At 34.1% G+C, this 15,235-nt stretch overlaps 1 protein-coding gene across 1 annotated transcript; it reads left to right on the top strand.

The window, feature by feature from the left end:
* Positions 1-9,985: 9,985 nt before the first annotated feature.
* On the top strand, positions 9,986-15,049 carry PHYBLDRAFT_186475 (hypothetical protein; the record flags this gene model as incomplete). Its single annotated transcript, XM_018439251.1, has 23 exons — positions 9,986-10,114; positions 10,271-10,430; positions 10,482-10,557; positions 10,611-10,686; positions 10,738-10,793; positions 10,845-10,900; positions 10,952-11,027; positions 11,079-11,134; positions 11,300-11,340; positions 11,503-11,550; positions 11,924-12,044; positions 12,119-12,190; positions 12,225-12,256; positions 12,346-12,401; positions 12,782-12,820; positions 12,977-13,136; positions 13,198-13,308; positions 13,626-13,770; positions 13,822-13,876; positions 14,055-14,090; positions 14,158-14,201; positions 14,466-14,509; positions 14,577-15,049. The coding sequence occupies 23 exons, from the start codon at positions 9,986-9,988 to the stop codon at positions 14,649-14,651; spliced, it is 1,764 nt and encodes a 587-aa protein (XP_018293782.1). The 3' UTR covers positions 14,652-15,049.
* Positions 15,050-15,235: the final 186 nt, after the last annotated feature.

Raw genomic sequence — 15,235 nt, 5'->3', positions numbered from 1 at the left:
ATATGTATACATGACTCTTTAGCAGTTATACTTGTCGCTTTTATTTGTCTAGTCTTTTAATCGCCAAGTCCAAAATTTATGGCTCTGCTCTACATCATGGGCCGTAGGTATACAAGTCTCTTTGTGAATCTATTCACTGATGGTTATAAATACTTATAATTTCACAGTTGGTGTCAAAGATCATTGTCTAACTCTTATTCATATGTTACAGGTATACATTGTTTAGTTGCCCATTTTTCTTTGAATGATGCTTGTATTTGCTTATTTTTTTTTCTCTTCGTAGTTTAGGTCAATTATCATGGTTCTATTCTTTATTAAGGATTAAAGACATAGGAGGGGTTTTTAAAATTTTCTCACTGAAAATTGTATTTACTAATTTTTTTTACAGCCGATACCAGGTATCAGTATTCTACTCTCTATTGTGGGCCACAGCTATATTTGTCTTTTTTTTTATTTGTCTTTTTTTACTATTTCGACAGCAAAACCCAACGCTAAAAAACTCAATCTCTATCAAGGGTTACAGGTATACCAGTTTCTTTGGATATATTACTACAAATTATTTTTGTATATTATTTTAAACAGACAAGCCCAACGATCAAGATTTCGGGCTCGAGTATCATATACCTGCATATGTATTTGTTTCAATAACTACTTTATGCTGTTTCTATAGGACCTTACAGTCATATTTAATGCTAAACATTAAAACTTTAGTTTTAGGTATGGATTCTAGGTATACAACAATTTTTGACCACTCAGTACTACTTGCTTTATATAAGAAGTATATGTGTAGTTGAAGCCAAATAATTTAAGCTGGTTAAAGATATAAAAGGCTTTTGAGAAATTCACCGACACCTATATCTTTTTTATGTATTTGATATCAAGGATCAAGTAACAAATTTGTGCTCCCCATCATTGTTTAAAGATATACAAGTATTTTTTAAATTATTTCTTTTATTAATGTTTTCATTTCAGTAGTGTATTTCCAATTGATTTAAAGGATCAAGTTTTTGCCTCCATTATAGACTAAACGTATACAGTGCTATTTGAAAATTTAAATAACGTAATTTGCTTTCGTCTAGTACTCACAGTCAAGACAAGTATCAGAGCTCCGCGTTTCCTCATAGGATAGAAGTGAACAAGACTCTCTGAACATTTAATTACTGCCTCTTTTAACTACAGCTTGGCCTTACCGTACTTACATTCGCTACTTATCCTGTGGCTGCAAGGAATCGCATAACACTAGCATAACGTTATTACTGCTCATCATCTATCCCAATTAACAACATTAGCAACTCGGCATACTTTAGCTTATTTGTTAGTTTCGGGTATGTTTAATTCAGCCACTAGATTATCCACTGTATTGTATATCGCAGACCTCTGGATATATCCTCTCAGTATCCTCCTCATGCTAATATGAGCCACGAAACTGATCCCACTCAATCTCTAATATTCAATCATTATAGCTACCACCATCACTTTTGAAGCGCTAGTATCTAAATCAATAGCGTATTAACAGTTGAAGGTCAGCTATGCATACGTATATGGCTACTCACGGGGCTATCTTCGTCGTCCTCGTCGCCACCCAGGGAATATTCCCTGAACTAGACACCTTATTCGCCATTTATTTAACCTAATAGATCATATACGCTCAATCAGCGTATCCAATGCCACACACTGGATATCCATATCGAGCGGCCACTTCCAACTTATTCTTGATATTGAATTTGTCCTTAATCATATAGCAGTTCCATCTACATTAGACATTACAATATTCGAAGCTAAATCAGCTTTGGCTATTCTCTAGCTTTTTCGCCTTTAAATACATTACCTCCAATACATATTACAAAAAAATATTATGAATGGTTTCATTCTCTGTGCAAATTTTGATATCTTTGTGTTGGTATTGGTATGCCCAAAAAAGAATTGAATATAGTGGTTGGCGGTGTCAATCTTGATAGCATTGTGTTGTTGTTGGTACGTGTCAAAAAAAGAAAAAGAAAATAAATATGTTAAGGTTTCTGGTGTCTGTTTTGGTAGCGTTGTGAGGTTGGTGTTGATTACAGTAGAATTGTAAAGTCAATTTAGGCATGGGGGTTTGACTGAGGATTCCCGAAAGGGATGAGGTAGGTAAAAAAAAATATTCAAGGCATCGTTAAAAAGAATTTTTTTTTAATTCTCTTGTGGCTCAGTGAAGGTGATTTTTGATAGACAGTCCTCTCTGAAAAGTAAATATTTCATTATTAATTTTATTTTAATACGTTATACTATACTACACTATAATATAGTATATCTTTCTATAGGTTTAAGTATAGGTTGAACAACAACAAGGAAGAAATACTGACGGGATCGTTGTAGAAAAGGTGCCCTAATCAAAAGAGGTAATGTATCAAAAAATGGAAGAACGGATATGGATACTGTGAACGTGTGCGTGGTTGTTGGCGGCCGCCTCTCCTCAGAGAATGAATTTGAAGAAGAAAGGAGAACGAAGTGTAGATGAGAGGAGCGAGAGGAAGAAGCAGAGGAGGCCCATATATGAAGTTTAATGAAAATGAATGAAGTATCTCTTTTTACCACGTTAAAAACACTTTTCCCATTTTATTATTTTGACAACTGATTCTCATCCCTATACGCCTAGTCAAATAAATATTATTTGACTCATCCTAACTATTGGAGTGAACATCTATTGTCTCGAGAACGTATCCTCTTGAAGTAGTTTACTGTCCATCGTTACCACACCTCCATTAAGAATATAGAACCTGTGCTAGATAGTAACCCGGGTGTAAAGACTGTCCAACTTGAATGGCCCTCCTCGCAGTAGTATTGTAATGAGTTACAATACCTCTTACAAGTACCCTATGTGTCAATACAAGACGCTAAAAGAGGGATTGTGATAAATCCCAAATGAAGAAAGAGAGGGTGTTAGGGAGTTTGTCTACGTCACAATTATTGTTACCATTGGCATGATGGTCGAAACCGAACCCACCACTCCCTACGTTTCAATATCAACAAGAACGCAAACCTCAAAGTGTAGATTAAATAGTAATATTAATCATGAATAACAAATACAACGCTTCTGGGAATATCATCCTGCACACACATACAAACCAATTTACTCTATAACATAAACAGGTATTGCTGAATTTGATATCTTATATTACATACATTACTATTGTATTGTATTTTATTTTGCCTTGTTTTAATAATATTACTAGACCGTTGATGCAGAATAATTGCCAATAAAACATGTTTGAGCAAGTCTCTAGCACACGGAACAACTTACCTAAAGTCCCAGCGCTCAGCATCCAGTTCAACCCCTTTGATCCTCCCCTGTATCAAATATATGATATTTTTACATATATAAAACATGACCGCGGACGGTTAAACGACACCAGTAAAATATGAATGACTCACTATTGATTTAACCTGTGGAATCTGGCAAGCTATTTACCTCAATAGCCGGAACCAAACATTTCTCAAATCGGCATTGGTACTACACCCAAGTTACATGCTAAAAACGGTTCCGTTCGTATCCTTCAACAATAGATCCTGTCAAGAGTGATCCGTGCACATATTTAATATCAGATATAGCAGCTATTATGCACCCATACACTCTCTCTCTGGATAAACCAGAAGATATTTGTAGTAAATCTACATTTTATTGGTATTGCTGTGTATCTTGGTCCCATGACCCAATCCTACTCAAGATTTTCATTTTTCTTCTACACTGATAATGTATTGCCTAGCTTTGTTAGTTTATCTTACTCTTCTTGTATTCACAGAGGGTTTATTTCATTCCTTCAAACCGCTTAACTTATCCAGATAGTTTATTATGTCAAAAGACACCAGTCCCCAGTACACCTACACAATTTTTTTATCTATTCGTCTCAACCGCAATGTCTCTGATAATATTGGGCGTTGAGTGATTGTTCAGGTGCACTAGTTAATCACACCAATGTTCAAATACGATTATATGTAATTTCAGATAACATTATCTCTTTATTATTGTCTTCTTTTTAGTAATCCACGGCCTATAAATTCTTTGCTTAAATCTATAGAAGCTTAAAAGATCTTGAGATCTCGTTTGGATCTCTCTGATTTCAATCCCGTACGAAGAGCCAAATGATTTTCTCTTGTGACATCACACAATCGCAGCTCCATGATTTACTTCTTTTCTAAGATTCATCGGAATTTCTAGAAACAAAAAGGAAGAAAAAATTGACATGTTATTGCTTGATAAAAGTGGTTGTGCGAATTATTATTATATAAATATAACTTCTCTGTACATATATAATTCTTATAATGTAGAACGCCTTAACAAGCTATATATCATTCAAAAGTATAACAGTAAAATAAATAGATAAATTGAGAGTAAAAATAAAAGTAAAACAGGTTTCAGTCGGCATTTATAATATTTAATTTTTTTATTTTTTTTTCAAGAAATCAATATTTTACCAAAAAAAAATTCGTAAAATTCTACTTTTCTCACCTTCTATCAATTGTATCTGTATGCTTTTTGGTTCTATCGATAGCTAATAGAGAAGAGTAACAGAAAAGTGGCATTAGAGGCGCAATATCGGTCTTTAAATTTTTTTCGGAGTTTGAATCATGCTACGATTAGATGGCCGCCGGGATTTTGTATAGTGGGCAGGTTGGTAGAAAATTAAAATGAATCGAATATTGCTGTCCGAGTAGAATATAATAACTATATATATATATTAGGAGAAGAAGAAAAAATTGAATTAATCTATAAACAATGCATGTCTTTGCTCACATATTCATCTATGTGATAAAATGATGTCAGAACAAAAAAAAATTGGTGTAGACAGACTAAAAGTTCAAAAAAAGTGCAAAAGAAGAACAAATTTTAAGTCATATCATTGGGCAAGAGTTTTAATTAATTTTGGTCTTTTTTTGAGCTTTTAGTCTGTCTACACCAAGTGATCAAACATTTACCTCTAATTCTGAAAAAAAATTGTGACTACTTGCATATACAATAAAAAGTAAATATTAAAAATAGAAAAAATAATGAGAAAAATAAGAGGTAAAAATGCTATTGTCTTTAATTAATGCTTATTACAAAAAAATATAAAAGTGAAAATATTAAATGATTTTTTTTTTACTGTTAACTTGGTATTTAAACTATGAAGCAATCAAATCTATTGCTTTTTTGAGATTCTATCACTTGCTTTACCTTGATTAATATAAAAGTCAGATTTTGAAAATTTTTATCTTACTTTATTTTGTTGAGAGTCGCGACTGAAAATAATATGCTTGAATAAAGCAATAACTATTATAGTTTCTTTATTTAATATATTAATCATTTTATATGATTAGTATAAAAACATAACATTTGCCAGAACTATAAAGATAATACTAATCTATTAATTGTTCTCGAATAATACATGGAATAATTAATCACTCAAAAATATAATCTTACTAAAATATATAATTCTTACTAATTTTTTTTTTAAAAAAAATTAAAAGATTCTATCATGATATATAAAACTAAAAAAACCCCAAACATATACTCTATTGAGAATTGAACGCCGGACCTGGCTTGAAGTAGTAACAGCGCTTACCACTTAACCTAAATATAAGTAAGGTTAAACAAAATAAAAATGTATATCTCTGACACAAATGTTGGTGCTTGCAAAATATGACATGGTTACTCTATTGCTCTGTCTAATGGTTTTTATGATATGTCTTTAATGTCACTGTACTTTTATAATATATATTATATTAGTAACTAATTTAGTTGAAAAATTAAAATATTATAATAAGCCCAATATATGTTTCTTTTTTTTAAAAATATAGGTTTGAGGATTATGTTGTGCATCTATAAAGAGAGATTACTATGGCAGGACTTTGTGTTAGACAATGGCTGTTTGGTCTAGAACTGGATATTTAAAGATATACTAAAAGTAAGAATTTTTAAAAATTATGTGTGATAGGATAGGGTCATTTTCATTGAAGAAGGTGTTGAAGGTATAAGTATATAGATATCATGTGCATGCGAAAGTAAAAAGACAGTTCTGAGAATAGTAGTATATGTCACTTCAGATATAAAAGAACAGAGTATATGGGTTCCGAGTGCTGAAGTTTGATTATATGGTTATTATTTTTATTTTTATTTTTCAGTAGTGATAAAATAAGAAAGATAGTATGATTGGTATTGTCGACTTTGAACGCAGTGCGAAGTTGTTGTTGGTACAGGGTTGAAAAAAGAAAAGAATAGAGTGGCGATGACTGTCGACTTTGAGAGCAGTGCGAAGTTGTTGTTGGTACAGGGTTGAAAAAAGAAAAGAATAGAGTGGCGATGACTGTCGCCTTTGAACGCAGTGCGAAGTTGTTGTTAGTACAGGGTTGAAAAAAGAAAAGAATAGAGTGGCGATGACTGTCGCCTTTGAACGCAGTGCGAAGTTGTTGTTAGTACAGGGTTGAAAAAAGAAAAGAATAGAGTGGCGATGACTGTCGCCTTTGAACGCAGTGCGAAGTTGTTGTTAGTACAGGGTTGAAAATAGAAAAGAATAGAGTGGCGATGATTGTCGCCTTTGAACGCAGTGCGAAGCTTATAGGGACACGAAGGTTTGACCAAGGGCTTATTTTTTGTTAGAGCCGCATATACAGTGAACAGTCGTCAAAAAGATAAAATAAAGAGTATTTCATTTTTTATTTTATTTTTCAAAAGAGTGCGCTTCCTTTTCGTATTGCGTCGCTTTTGGTCCACTTTGAGTTGCAATACAATATGAATGACGATCCCCAACAGGAATGAAGATCCTCGACTGGGATGGCGGAATGTCGAAAGAAGATTCAAGCCATCGTTAAAAAGATTTTTTTTTGTTTTGGTTACAGCACAGTGAAGGGGTTTTGAATACACAGTCCTCTCTCAACGATTGTAAGTGAGTACCATACGGTCTTTAAACCTTCGTATGGGTAACAGTATCCCTGTCAATGGACCCTGCTATGATTCTTTCACTTGTGGGTACACAAAGGGTGTCTGCACCACCGATCAGTAATACCAGTTTACAAAATAAGACTTTTGTTTGTAGGAAGTCGTAGGCTCTAATTTACCAATGAGCCTCTACACAGTCTACAAGAAGACATAAAAAGCAAACCACCTTATACTCTATATTTTATATTGGTACAGCCAAGATATCGGTGGACAAGCTGGTTTGTGCGTCTATATGTGAAGAAAGACTGGGATGTATACACTGCACATATTCACCTTGGAGACAGGTATTTAACCCCCCAAAAAAAAGAAAAAATGCCCTTATTAATTTAAATTTTCCCATTTTTTTTCTTTTTTACTTCTTTACACCAATTTACTATCATAATTTTAATTAATAAATCTGAAACAAAGACTTCAAGTATGCTATTTAATGGAACACATAAAAAGTATCCTATGTATTTTTCTTTTCTCTTAAAGGGCAATATAAAATATCATGACATATATTACACAGCCGTCCATTTCAAGAGTGTCTGCCAAAGTCATTGCCTTTTTTAGGAAAAAAGATTGTGGCTTTATTTGTACTCCACTCTTTGCTTCCAGCGTATGCTTGTAATGTCAGAATATAGGACGGCTTTCTTCATATAAACGTTTATACAAGCTGATATTCTGTTATGTAGAGCATATATAGATATATAGCTATTCTATAATGTCTCTTATGCTAAATAATATTCTCTTTTCTTTAAAAAAAATATCTCTAACTTTTGAACACTCTAAATTGATGCTTTTTAGAGTGTCTGGTTTATGTATTCAACTAAAAAAAAATTGTACTTTTAGAAACAACTCGTATTTTTGCTATTGGGCATTTAAAGAGCTTATTAAAGTGGTGCAAGTTTCCCAAATTTCAGGGTTCTATGCTTTTTGAGAGTGAAAAAATCGGATATTTTGATCAACATTCGAGTAATTGTAATATAATAAACCTCGAAGAGGTGGATCACAATGTCTCTCACCAGGTTACTTAAAGCCAAAAAAAAACATTGGTTATTTGATTCGATTTTTGATTTTCTATAATTGAAAAGCTATGATTACCATTGGTGTGCATTTGCATATGCTTGTAGAAATCTTAAACAATATCATTTCCAGTACACTCATACTTAATCGACCATAAAAAAGGTTCATTTATACAAAGGCTCCGTGCTTCAAACTAAAATAGTCTCAAGCAAACCAAAGCTAGACTATGAACCTCAAAGTAATAAGTGGAATCATACTATACACTACTGTAGTGCATTATATTGTATTACAAAACAAAAGTTATAAATCAAAGCCTTTAATCCAACAGAGTATTATTTCTAGGTTATTCGTGCATCCAGTTGAGTTTGGTATACAAGCGCAAAATATCAAAAGCACTAGATCCTATAAATCGATAATTAGTAATCGATAGCGTCTTGCTCCCAACCAAACAAAACCTATACGTTCAGTAGCAGTAGATTGTCTCTTTGCTTTCATATTGTGCCGTTAGTCAGTCTGAGCAATAACAGAAAAAAATAGTAAATAAGCAGAGCCTTTAAAAGGTGATTTATATATATGTAATAGCCATTTTTACTAGCTTGATCTATCTGTGACCAGGCTAGCCCAATTGCAAGTACCACTACTTTTTCATGGTGTATAATGTAACTTATATAAATAATTATAATTATCGATAGAATGGTGTATATTTGAACACATATAAATGTAAAGTGTTTCAGGCAGTTGGGTTATGCTGTATTAATTTCTCGGTTGGATTATGATTGGTTTATAAAGTAGTACAAACCAAGATCGATTGACAAACACTAGGCTAGACCCTGTTCTTCTTTTTACTTTTATTTTACTCTAAGAACGATGCTTTAACTTGAGGTACCAACGACTTTCAATAGTCAGGCTGTCAATCCCTTCATACTGAAGCACTGAAAGTACTTTTATTTCAAGAAAGTATTCCTACACTTTGTGTTTATTAACTCAAGACACTGATGAAAAAGCTAGAAGAAAAGTGGAAGTCTTTCACACGAAAGAAAAGAAAAGATATAAGCAGCAATTTTTTTCGGGGTGCTTCTTAAACTAATAAAGTCACAGCATGTGAAACAAACAAACAAGAAAACAAACAAATAAATATACACGACTTTAATTAAAGCTTTATAATCAACACAACTTTACACTTCTTTATTGTAGTTTAACGTCTAGCCGATTAATACTTTGTATATCAGTAATACAGCTAAAATGAACACAGAGGCATATATAGTGTCTCGACAAGTGGCTGTTCAAAAGCATAAGCCTTGTTAACAGAATCACAACAGAAAGTAGAATAAAAAAGGGGATGGGGTCCATAGCAACTGAATAATTTGACATGCATATAGTCCACCAATCCGAAGACATCATTTAAATGTTTTCATGCTAAAGTAAAGTCTGGACCACTATTGCTACTATGCTTCTCTAAGCCCCATGACACATGTGATGCTGCACGGACAGCACGGACCTTATGTGACATAAAAAGAAATAAAACAAAAAAAGAGGCAAAAGAGAAAAAAACAAAAAGTAAAACAAGTGCCTGCACAGCACGTCCTTCAGAATATAAGTGATACTTCTTTAAAACCCAAAACCCATATTTTAAGCGTAGATATTAAATAAAGAAGTAAAATAGTAATAATATATATATGTTGTCAAGGCTAAAAGATAAAAGAAAACCGAAAAAGGAATAAGAAAAAAACCGAATTTTATAATATATTATCAAACTATCATAATAAAAATAATAAAAAAGAACAGCAACTCATGATTAAGACGTCATGAGTTTTATAAAAAAAAAACACCTATCCAAACAGAACGCGTCAAAACAACTCTCTTCCACATACCATTAATACTTTATACACTTCTTTACTGCTCTCTCACAAACTGCTTTAATCAACATAGACGTTAAAGACGAATCATGACCAATACAAATCCATTTTGCTAGTCAAATCTCAGGCTTTTATCATATGTAAAACAGTCAGTAGCAAGATATAAGACAACATGTCAAAACCAGTACACAGCAAAAATGAAATACTGAGGTCCAACACTGGTTTGACCATCAATCCATCCAAAGTCTATTCACGCTCAGAAACAAGAGATAAACTGACAGGACTTACTATAATTCAAGGAGTATATGATATTCATCAAAGACACACATTGTGAAGATTATATTTGTCTAGTCTTTTGACAAACAAGGTCAACGATAAAAAATAAGATCTTCATCCAGGCCTACAGGTATATAAAGGCTCGTTGATTAATCATTGACTGTCTTTGATATTTCTGTAGGGACTTTTCAGGCAAAGTCAAGCAATCAAGAACAGGTTTCCATCCAGAGCCACAGGTACACCAAGACTCGATGAGCATATGCTCATTGTCTTTTGTATGCTTCTAGTGTCTTCCGTCCAGGTCAAGCATCAGAGATCTGATCAGAGTCCACGGTTATCAGGTATATCAAAACTCTATGAGCAGTTACTCATTTGTTTTTGTATATTTGTAGTATCCATTCCATCCAGGTCAAGCTTCAAGGTTCACGTCAAGGTCCATGGTTTTCAGATCAAGGTCCACGGTTTCAGGTATATATAAAAACTCGATGAGCAGTTACTCACTTGTTTTTGTATATTTCTAGTATCCATTCCATCCAGGTCAAGCTTCAAGGTTCAGGTCAAGGTCAACGGGTTCAGGTCGAGGTCGACGGTTTTCAGGTATATCAAAACTCGATGAGCAATTACTCACTTGTTTTTGTATATTCCTAGTATCCATTCCATCCAGGTCAAGCTTCAAGGTTCAGGTCAAGGTCCACGGTTATCAGGTATATCAAAACTCTATGAGCAGTTACTCATTTGTTTTTGTATATTTGTAGTATCCATTTCATCCAGGTCAAGCATCAAGGATCCGATCAGAGTCCACAGTTATCAGGTATATCACAGCTCTATGAGCAGTTACTCATTTGTTTTTATATATTTGTAGTATCCATTCCATCCAGGTCAAGCTTCAAGGTTCAGGTCAAGGTCAACTGGTCTAGGTCAAGGTCCACAGTTTTCAGGTATATCAAAACTCGATGAGCAGTTACTCACTTGTTTTTGTATATTTGTAGTATCCAATCCATCCAGGAAAAGCATCAATGTTCCAATCTCTCAGCTATGGTCATAGGTATAACAAAACGTTATGCACATTTACTTGCATGCTTTTCTCTATTACTAGTGTTCAGCCATCTAGGTCAAGTGTCAAGGTTCCGATTGCCCGCCCATGATTAAAGGTATAAAAAACATTATGGGCATATACCCACTAGTTTTTATATTTATTTCTGGTCTCCAGCCATCTGTGTCAAGCATCAAGGACCCGATCGCCCGTCCATGGTTATAAGTATAAAAAACATTATCAGTATACACTCACTAGTTTTATCTATTTCTAGTGTTCAGTCGTCCAGGTCTAGCAACAAGGTTTTGATCGGCCGTCCATGGTGATATGTATAACAAAGCGATATGGGCATATACTTTCTAGCTTTAATATATTTTTAGTGTTCAGTCATCCGGATGAAGCGTCAAGGACCCAATCGCACGTCCATGGTTATATATATAAAAAAAATTGGTATATACTCACTAGTTTTGATTTAGTTCTAGTCTCCAACCATCTGGTCAAACATTAAGGTTCTGATCTCCCAGCCAAGGTTATAGGTATAACAAAACGTTATGGGCATATACTCACTAGTTTTAATATATGTCTAGTGTTCAGTCATCTAGGACAAGCATCAAGGGTCTGATAGCCCGTCTATAGTTATAGGTATATAAAAACATTATGGGCATATACTCACTAGCTTTAATATATTTCTAATGTTCAGTTATTCATGTCAAGCATCAAGGTTCCAATCACCCGTTCATGGTTATAGATATAACAAATCGTTATTGTCATTTACTCACTTGTTTTGATATTTATTTCTAGCCTCCAGCCATTCAGATCAAGCGTCAAGGACCTGATCACCCCTCCATGGTCATAAGTATAGAACAACATTATGGGCATATACTCACTAGCTGTAATATACTTCTTGTGTTCAGTCGTCCAGGTCAAGCATCAAGATTCTGATCTCCCCGCCATGGGTATAGATATAAAAAAACATTATGGGCAAATACTCACTAGATTTAATATATCTCCAGTCTCCAGCTATCCGGATCAAGCATCAAGATTCCAATCTCCCCGCCATGGGTATAGGTATAAAAAAACATTATGGGCAAATACTCACTAGATTTAATATATCTCCAGTCTCCAGCTATCCAGGTCAAGCATCAAGATTCCGATCTCCCCGCCATGGGTATAGATATAAAAAGCATTATGGGCATATACTCATTATTTTAATCTAGTTCTAGTCTCCAGCCATCCAGGTCGAGCTTCAAGGTGCTTATCTCCCATTATATGGTTATAGGTATAACAAAAATCGATGACCAATCACACTTGGCTTTATTTATTTCTAGTGTTGAATCCACCAAGATCATGCTTCACGGATCTGGATTCAGTCCGTGACTATAGGTATACAAAAACTCGATGAGCAATTACTCATTGGATTTTATATATTTCTAGTGTCTACTCATCCATGGCAATTATCAGGATCCGATTTTCATGAATTGTTATAGCTAACCAAGTTTCCTTTAAACCTTTACTTAAAACAAACTATACTCTTTATTTATACTTTCTTTTGATGGCAAAGAACGATGATCAAATATACATCTATTATGGAAGGTATACAAGTTGTTCTTGGCCATTACTAACCTAGAAGTATATATGACTATTGTTTTTACTCTCCAGGCCAAACAGCAAGGATCAAAACTCAAATTTGGGCTACAGGTAAACAAGTCTTCTTGAGCTTTTACTTACTGTCATTTATATATTTCTAGTGTTTTTTTCCTTAAAGTTCAAATATCAAAGATCTGATTTCAAATCAAGGTTACGGGTACACACTTTTCTCTCTGTCTTTACATGCTTTCTTTTGTATTGGCCTAGTGTGTTTACGATCTGGCTACACAATGAAAATTTTGTTTTCCTTCCAGTGCGACAGGTATATACATCTAGTTCGGCCTTTAGTTACTGTTGGCTTTATCTCTCTACTGGCTTCACAGTCCAAGCCAGCCATCATGGATCCTATATCCGTCCAGTGTTACAGGTATACACTTCTCTTTGGGATTTTACTTACTGTCGGTTTTAATTTTCTACTGTCCTTAAAGTCAAGGCCAACGACCAATCATCTGGTATCCGCCAAGAATTACAGATATAAAAATGCTATTGGGCCGTTACTTATAATTGTTTTTGTTTCTCTAGTGTCCTTGCAGTCAAGGGTAACGAGCAAGAACCTGGTCTCCATATTGGGATATAGTGTTACACATCTCTTTGATTTTTGACTTGCTGCAAACTGTATTTTTTCTCGTGACTTTACAGTCAAATTCAACACTCAAGGATCCGGTTTCCATCAAGTTTTACAGGTATACAAATCTGACAAGTGCTTTTATTTAATGTGTCTTTTTTTTTGTCAAGTGCCTTTACTGTCTATGCCAATGATTCCGAATCCAAGCCCTATCCAGAGTGACAGGTATACAAATATGTTTGCGTCTTTACTAACTTTTAGTTTTATATGTCTAGTGCCTATATGGTTTAGGCCGAAGAACTAGGACTTGATATTCATCCAGACTTGCAGATATATATTTTTCGTTGGGCCGTTGATTATTGGCTTTTTTTATCCGTCTATTGTTTTTACTGTCAAGGGCAACCATCAAGGATTCGATCTCCATCCAGTATGACAGGTATACACTTTTCTTTGGGTTTCTACTTATCGCTTGTTTTTTTTTGTCTAGTGTTTTCACCGCCCAGGTCGAAGAACAAGGATTTCTTCTTCATCCACGGTTACAGGTATACAATTCTCTTTTAGCCTTTGCATAACGCTTGTTTGATTTTTCTAATTTCATTAATGTCTATGCTAAATAATAAGCATCTACTCTCCATCTAAGGCCATAGGTTTAAAAAATATTTTTAAGTATTATTTTACTATTTATTAATTAATTAATTATTATTTTTTAATTTTACACAGCCAAGGCCAATCGATCCAGGTTTACTATCCTCTAGGGTAACAAGTATATGTACATACCTGATCGTTTACTTACTGCTTGTTGTTTCGAGTAATTTTTATTTAGTCAAACTGAATTACCAAAGTTTTACTATCTACCTAGTGCCCGAGGTATACAGGTCTCATTTAGTACTCACGTATCACTTCTTATTCTGTCTAGCTTTTTTATAGTTTAAGCCAGCAATCGGGTTTTTAATCTCCATTAAGGATTAAAGGTATACATGACTATGTGAACCTTTACTTACTAGCTATTATATTTTCTAGTCTTTTTACAGGAAAGGCCCACAATTAATATGAGTTGTTTATCCGGGGGGGACAGGTATACAAATCTGCCAAAAAATCTACTTACTATATATTTGCATAATGTTTTTACAGCCGAAGCCAACGATCAAAGCTTTGATATTCTTTTGGGCTCACAGGTATAAAAGTCTCTTTGACTTTTTAGGTACTATTAGTTGTTTTGTTCTAACCCTTTCTTATCCGTAGCAAGCGTTCAATGCTCAGCTCTACATCAAAGGTCGCAGGTATACAAGAATCTTTAAGCAATTTACTAAAAATTAGATTTTCCTAGCGTTTACATAGTCAAGACAAAATGATCATGTTCTTTCTATCCATTCAAGATTCTAGGTACACACGCACATTTTAGCATTTATTCTTCACTGGTTGAATCTTTTTAATCTTTGACAGTCCATGCCGAGAATCAAGGTTGTGCTTCAAAAAATAGGGTTAAGGTATACATGCCTTTTTAAGCATTTATTTACTACTAGTTGCTTTATTCAGACTTTATACAGTCGAGACCAAAGATCAAGAGCCTGATTTCCGCATAGATTTACAGGGATACAAGTGGCTTTCTTTACTCATTAACATATTGATAGCTGTTTGAAGCAGTCTTTTTACAGTTCAATTCAACAGTCAAGGTTCAAATCCCCATCAAAAATCATTGATATACTGCCACTTTTTAGTATTTACTTACTGCCAATTGTGTTTCTTTAGTCTACTCACAGAAAAGGTCAACAATCAAGATGCCACTCTCCTTCTTGGATGTTAGGTATACCAGTATCTTTGGGTATTTACCTATTACCAGCTTTAGTTCGGTAGTCTTTTCACAATTGAGGCCAACACCCAAGATTCCATAGTTCATGCAG

The sequence above is a fragment of the Phycomyces blakesleeanus genome (assembly GCF_001638985.1).
Source record: "Phycomyces blakesleeanus NRRL 1555(-) unplaced genomic scaffold PHYBLscaffold_7, whole genome shotgun sequence".
In the NCBI taxonomy this organism is placed as follows: domain Eukaryota; kingdom Fungi; phylum Mucoromycota; class Mucoromycetes; order Mucorales; family Phycomycetaceae; genus Phycomyces; species Phycomyces blakesleeanus.
The sequence above is the reverse complement of the archived record's forward strand: the minus strand, read 5'-3'. Positions and strand labels throughout refer to the sequence as shown.